Here is a 7,597-nt window from a genome sequence, read left to right on the forward strand (position 1 = left end):
TTATTCTTTTTTTGTTTTTTTTTTGAGACGGAGTTTCGCTCTTGTTGCCCAGGCTGGAGTGCAATTGCGTGATCTCGGCTCACTGCAACCTCCACCTCCCAGGTTCAAGCGATTCTCCTGTCTCAGCCTCCCGAGTAGCTCGGATTACAGGCATGTGCCACCATGCTCGGCTAATTTTTTGTTGTTTTTTTTTAGTAGAGACAGAGTTTCTCCATGTTGGTCAGGCTGGTCTCAAACTCCCGGCCTCAGGTGATCCTCCTGCCTTGGCCTCCCAAAGTGCTGGGATTACAGGCGTGAGCCACCATGCCCGGCCTCTGTCTATTCTTAATTCAAAATTTGCACATCCTATTGAGATTTTTACTCCGTGGACGGTAAAACAAGCTTTAGGTCAGTGAGACTTGCGTTATCTAATGTTGGATTCACGTGTGAGCATTGCTAACAGCAAATGGTCACAGGATTAGTACACGGGGTTTACTCCAACCTGCCTTAATGATTAACTATTAAAGAGCATTTTGTGGAATGCTTGAATTGCTCTAGAGTCACAGAAATGTGGTGGAGAATAGAAACTGATCTCACTGCAGTGCTCAGTTCTTGGCAGAGCTGAGGCCTAGAAAGATTAAGCCCTTGTCTGAGGCCATCCAGTGGAAAGGTAGCAAAGTTGGGACAGAAATTTGCCTACCACTGGATTCAGTGGAGTGTAAATCTGTAGAATACCACCTTTCTGCCCCAAAGAGCTTATAAAATCCTGAATAATTTGCCCCTCCTTGTATTAACTGGAACCTAGAGCTAGAAAAACAGTGTGCCACATGTCAGGTTTCTGCAGGTCAGACTGAAGTAGCCATTATTCAGTGATTTTCTATCTGTTCTCTTGGCAAATCTGTCAGCTTTCCTTTGAAATTGTGTCAGCTCACCTTTCCTTTGCAAACTTGCATCCAGAATCTTAAATGAAAACCCTGCTGTCTTTATCTTCTAATTAGTGTTTATTGGAAGGGTCTGCCTGTAGACTTACTTTCTGTGCAGAGTGCTGTCTTTATCTTCTAATTAGTGTTTATTGGAAGGGTCTGCCTGTAGACTTACTTTCTGTGCAGGCCTCAGCTCTGCTGGGGCTCCCTTGACAGTGCTGGGGATTGCATTGTCATGGATGTTGAGATTAGCTCCACATTTCTTATTTGTATTCTAATAAGGCTGGATGGCCCTGGAGCGTCCTCACATACCTTCTGTGGGGAGCTCTTCCTCCATCATGGCCAATCTGTTATCTCTGTCAGGTCATCGTATATTGAGTCTTTTTCCCCAAATCATCTACTAGACTCATGATTTCCTCTTATTTTACTCCTTAGCTCCATTAATTTAAATCACTTATAAAACTGAATTTCATTAAGTGCTTTTAATTGAAAGGGAGCCCTTATAACATGATGATATATTTCCTGGGAACGCATGCACATCCCATGATGGAGTAATACCATAGCTGTGCTAGATGCGCATCCCTTTCTCTGCTGTTAGTCATACAGTTAATATCCGTGGTAGATTGTTCCAGAGGACAGATCCAGTGGTATGCTGGTAGCAGTTTAATCTGATTGCAAAGAGATATTTGAAAGTGGTCAGTGACCTGAAATTTCTGATTTCTGAAGTAAATTACTTTTCAGTTTCCTAGGCTCCCTAGAAATTATTCAGATATTTACAATATCATCTTACATTGGGAGTTATCCTGATATTCATTGATCAGTAATTATGTACTGAGCATCTGCTGTGTATCACAATATTCAGGCTGCAAGTACCTAGCACTAAGCTAGTTCCTGTAGAGGATACAAAGTAATGCAAATTACTTAAGCGCCCCATGCCTCAGCTTCTCCACATTTAAAATAGAGATGAAACTCATATGCTGGATCCACATATAGACCTGTGGGACACTTGTAGTATTGAGAGAGAATGTGAACACAGAACGCTGAGCATACAATATGATACTGTTGTAAAAGCACATCCAAGATATGTTCCGCAATTCTCCTACTTAGGAGTCAAAAGAAGATGAGGATTTGCCTGGATGGAGGGAACAGGATTCCACTTTGAAGCAAGTTCTCATCCATAGGAGAGTTCCTGGAGTAAGGGAAGGCTGCGAGTTTAGGGGAATGGGGGGAATGATGCCATCCTGCTTGCTTTAGCCTTTGGGGAATTTGGTTGCCCTGTGATCTCCATCCTTGGATCTTTGGTTCTCATACCTGTTAGTTATTATTGAGAACCCTCAAAGAACTTTCATTACTCCAGGTTACATCTATCTGTATTTACTGTGTTAGTAATTAAAAACTCAGAAATTGTTTATTTATTCATTTAAAATGAACAGTAATGAACCCATAAATGACGTTTTTAATGAAAGATAACTATATTTCCAAAACAAAAAATAATGAGAATCGCATTGCCTTGTTGCAGACCTTTGTACTGTCTGGTTTGATATCAGATGGCTGATTTTTCGTTATCTGTTCTGCATTCATTCTCGTGTGTTTTTCATATCCGTAAGACTGAATATATGAAGAAAACCTATTCTCATACAAATACACAGTTGATGGAGGGCAGAATCTTTTATTAGCCTTTTCAAATACGGATATTCTTTTTTGATGCTACAATAAAACTCAACAAGTAGTAATTTCTTAAAGGGTACTTGAAGTGTGAAATCTGAAATGCTGTCAGTGAGCTTTTTATACCTTGTTACACTAAAATCCATTGAGCTAGCTTAAATGTTGAAGGGATCCTTTTGCCCACTTATGATTTTGTAACCTGCATTATTCACTTGGAAAATAATTGATTGACATAGATCTTCGAAATGCCAGCAATACCCAAAAATCACATTTAATATCACCAATCTCATCACAGAAAAGTCTTAAATATTGTAAAGCTGTCAAGCTCAGGATAGCTGATGAAAATTGTTCCAAACTTTTAATTTTGCTTGAAAGCTCAGATGTTATTGACCACGAGGATAAAGTTCATTTAAGTTACAGGTTCACTTTGTTTATTGTTGAAAAAAATCTGCATTGTTCCAGTTAGCCATAGTTTGTCAGTTCTTTCAATCAAAGGTGGTGTCCTATGAGAAAAAAGCGCCTAATTTCACTCACAAGACAAACAATTGGATAAGTGCATTTCTTCACAACAACCAGTGTACTCAGTGCATGGGGGAGTGCTTCCTGTGCCATCTACAGCATGTTACAGAGTTCTGTGCTTCGGGGTCCAGGTTTAGTGAGAGTAATTGTGACTAAGTAAAATTGGCTTTTTGACTGTGAGCACCTGGCAGTGGAGAATAACTCCCATTTAGCGAGGTGCCACTGTCTTGACTTGCACTCACAGTCCGGTAGTTTGATCTGCTGTGGCTTTTGCACCATCAGACCACATGTCAGCACTGGGAGGAAGGCACTTAACTTCTTAGCATTGTTGTGAAGTAGTTTGACTTAGAGGACACTAAGGTTTCTGCAGACTACACTTGAGAATTACTGCTCTGTGGTATAATAGCAGTTGCCAAAGTGTCAGACCAAAAATACATATTTTGGTGGGACCATAGTCTTATCTTTGATGTGTTAACAGAAGTCAGGCATTTCACACTGGCCCTACTGAAACCATTCTTTCTTCTAAATTCTATTTATTCCATTGTAACTTGGAAAGCAACACATTGTATATCATCTGGTATAGGTGATTGCAAGACGAAATGATGAGGCATTTTGATCACCTCTTGTAAGAGAAGTGGACCCTTAAATTCTTAGGAAAAGTTAGTCAACATTTAACTGGACTGTTTACATTTTGGTTTGTTTCCCCTAGGTCGTTTAGGCCAATTGGGTTTGAAAGAAGGATTTCCATCTGCTGTGAAAAATATTAGTTCGGTTATTGGTATGTTTATACAGCATGCTCACGATGAAGGTAAAACTTACATCTATTAAAATTACTTTTAAGTAACTTGTGTTTCTCATAGTTAAACCATTTTTGGGGTCCTTACTGTGTGCTGTGCTCTGTGCTTTGCTTGCTGCCTCATAGATTAGGGAATATTTGCAAAACATTCCAGCATTAATATTGGAATGTGTGTGTGGATTTTGTGGTGGTATTTGATTACTTAAATAAAAGTCGTTCGCCCTGTTGGGCACTGCTTTCCTAAGGAAGAAGAAAGTCTCTTCTCTTCCTGCGGCTAACATTCTGCCTCTAAAACTCTGTACTGTGTGATCCCTGACAAGTGACTTAACCTGGGCTCTCTGCGAGGCCTCCTGGGTGGAGCTGTGTCTTGACGGAATGAAATCCGTGATGCACAGTGAGATGCCAGGTATCACAGAGTACTTAGCATCAAGAGGGGAGAGCTTGTAAACCTGGAGACCTTGTGAGCAAGGCTTCGTAGTGGGGATTTCTATTATCATTTACGTATTGCATAGCATGTAATTTTATCTCTTGTGGGAGAAGCTTAACTCAAAGTAACTCTTATAAGGGATGAATCTAGTTTTTATTTTGAATATTATATAATCAAGGAATAATACAGTTAAGCAACATGCCATCAGAAATGCACAGAGTTACATTTTAAATACTGTATAACACCCAAGATGATCTTAACATGGTAGGTTGTCTTCAGCTTTCAGTGGGAGACTGTATATTTAGCTTAATGAGAACAGTGTTTCTCATTAAGCTGCTTTCTCTGAAATACCTTCTTTAACTTTAGGATAGCCACTGAAGTGGTACACATTTCTTCCATATTACAGTGTACTTTTTTACAATTGAGGTTGTATATTGACATAAAAGAAAGTAGCCAGAATAATGGCTAATGAGTTGTTTTGCCAGCAGATGCAGTTTACTCTGATACTACAGTGGGTGTAACCTAGAAGCTGTGGTAATCCTCGTCCCCATGAGGGAGAAGGAGGAGCTGATGTTGGGGCCTGCTATAGATTAGACCTTGTGCATGGCACTGCCCCACAGCCTAACGGGATCCCCAAGACAGCCATCTGAGTGGATGGCATTGTCCTTCTTGTATACAGGAGGAAACCAAAGCTCAGAGAGAAGAGTGATTTGCTGAAGGTGAGGCTAGGAAGTGCCATCCCTGCTGTTTGCCCAGGTCTGTCCCTCTCCAGAGCTAGCTCTTTAAATAGTGCCACATGCTGTTATTTATTAAAATTATTTTTAACCTCTTGTGTTTCTCTTACTGTTACACTTTTTTATTTGTTTGAGTCATGGCCTTACTGTGTACCCCGTGCTCTGTGCTTTCTCATTGCTTGTAGTTTATGGGGGGGAGTAATATTAAGAGCTGCAGTTCTGCCTGCTTGTCAGCATTAATGTTTGAATGTGTGGGCTTTTGTATTATTTGAAATAGTGCTAGTTTACCTTGTTGGAGAAAACTGAGATACACATTGAGTATATTTTATTTGAAATGCTTGGGACCAGAAGTGTTTTAGACTTCAGATTTTCTTGGATTTTGGAGTGTTTCCTTTATATTTATGAGTTGAGAGCATCCCTAATCAGAAAATCAGAATGCTCCAGTGAGTATTTCCTTTGTGGGTCATGTTGATGCTCCAGAAGTTTCAGCTTCGGAGCATTTTGGATTTCAGATTTTTGGAGTAGGAATACAGTGCAACCTCCAACTTTAACTCCTAAATTGTTTAACCTAAATTATCTAAGTAAATGAAATTTTCATAACTCTGAAATAAACTTACCTTAAAAGAGAACTGTGATAATACACTGTAATGTATAACCTAGCTGTAATCCAGAATCATACACTGTACTGTAGTTTTTGAAAGTATGGTACGCTACAAAAACAATTTTTCATTATATCTCATTTTATTATGTTTTCTCATTTCCAAAGTCCATTTATAAATGCTTCCCGTGGATATCTCATAGAGTCATATGTTTAATGAAGGTTTTAGGATCACGTTTTATTAAACCTTAAATATGGGAGTGTGATCCTTCCAGAACTGTTTTGGGAAGCTCAGTGGTGGCCGTGGGTGACTGGGATCTTGGAGGCCCTCTCCCTTTTAAAAACACACAAACAGTCCTCAGAACACTGCTGGGGCCAGGAAACTACAGACAGCTACTGTCTGGCTTTTCTTCTTTTTTATTTGTGGACAGGTCTTAAATGAATTTTTTTATTGTGGGTTTTTTTTATATTTAATTTTCATTGCTGGCAGAAAGCATTTTGTATTTGAATAGTATTCCAGTAGGTTACATCACTAAAATTTTGAATAACAGATATTTTCTTGTTTTATGACTGATCTGAAATTTCTTTTCAGATATACCATGGGGTATACAGTTAGCAGCCGTGTATGCTCTTTGTGACTTGAGTCCCAGCAATCCAGCAGAAATTTCCAAGATCCTGGAAGCTTGGCGGAGAGAGGCCTCCAAAAGCGTTCCGTCTGCGATTGTCAGCTGCCTAGAGGAAGTCAGTGCCCTGAGCACAGAGGAGCTTGGCTGACCCGGGATGCCACTGAGGCTTGAGAAGTGCCTTGACACATTTTGAACACAAATAGTTTGATCAGCTTTCAGAATACAAAGGGAGGTTTCAAAACATAAAGACATAAAATAGATAAAACAGACCAGAGGCTCTCCTTATTGTTTGGCAAGGAGACAGGAGAAACAAGCAGTCGCATAGTCGTTTTTCCCTAAATCTCATACGTTTCACTTAAGGCTGTTGTGATCTGTGACATATGGGTTATATTATTGTGTCTTTGTCAAACAACAAAAACTTGAACTTAGCCCTTTTTTTGCTGCAGAAAGTGTCCTTTTAGTGGCTTCTTAAAATTGAGTGGCATTTTATAATGAACTTACCAATATAAAAACATGATTTGGTTCCTGAGCTGTTGTTGTTGGACTTGTGCTCCAGTGAGTGACTAGGAAAAAATAAATTGGCAAAAACCTAGAGTTTTCTGCTATCTTAGCTGGAAATGAGCTGCAAAAGTTTTTCTCAAGATGTAGTGCGTAATTGATCAGAGCAAAACATGGAGAGCCCTTAGCAGAAACCCACTTTAATGCATTTTCTTCATATCCCTAAAGTTCCTTAAAAATATGTGACAATGCATCAGGAAGAGGAGAACTGAAGAGTAGAAGTTCCCTTGCAGATTTTTTTATCAGTGACATGTAACGAGCAATTCACAGATGAGCGCAGGCAGAGCTCTGTGTGTCGTGTACATATGGACCGTGCTATGATGTGTCTCACATTGGATGATATTCCACTTTGGGAATTTTAGTATTTGTATATAGAAAATGGGTTTAATAACTCACCATGGTTTTGATTTGTCTTATATTCGTTATTTCTTAAAACTCTTGTATGTGTTTTTATAATAAAAAATAAAAGTAAGCCATGGATATTACTGTTCTGATTATTAGAGTGAAACTGGGTGTTACTTCTGCTCTACCAAGGGTGAAGAAGACATCTAACCAAAGATAGAAGAAAATGGTCATTCCTAAAGAGACCTGCCTTCTGGTGATAGAAACATTGCATTGCCAGTACTTACCCGGCTTTGAGTATTTACGGAGATGCTCTTTAGTGATACCAGATGCCAGATAATTAAGTGTTTACAGGCCCTCATGATTGGATTTTTTGTTTAATTACAGCTGCTGCCCTTTAACAATTGCATTTGGCAGCAATTTTGTTACT

The 7,597-nt window shown here is 39.3% G+C and overlaps 1 protein-coding gene across 2 annotated transcripts in view; it reads left to right on the plus strand.

Annotated features, from left to right (window-relative positions):
• ICE1 (interactor of little elongation complex ELL subunit 1) overlaps positions 1 to 7,305 on the plus strand; it is a 67,702-nt gene extending 60,397 nt beyond the window's left edge. For both annotated transcript variants that reach the window (XM_003807968.5, XM_034959718.3), the window contains 2 exons: positions 3,796 to 3,894; positions 6,234 to 7,305. In XM_003807968.5, coding sequence (XP_003808016.1) covers positions 3,796 to 3,894; positions 6,234 to 6,415 — 281 coding nt within the window. In that variant the 3' untranslated portion in view covers positions 6,416 to 7,305. The remainder of the gene's footprint in view (positions 1 to 3,795; positions 3,895 to 6,233) is intronic.
• Positions 7,306 to 7,597: the final 292 nt, after the last annotated feature.

Source organism: Pan paniscus, chromosome 4 (genome assembly GCF_029289425.2).
Source record: "Pan paniscus chromosome 4, NHGRI_mPanPan1-v2.0_pri, whole genome shotgun sequence".
Taxonomy (NCBI): Eukaryota; Metazoa; Chordata; class Mammalia; order Primates; family Hominidae; genus Pan; species Pan paniscus.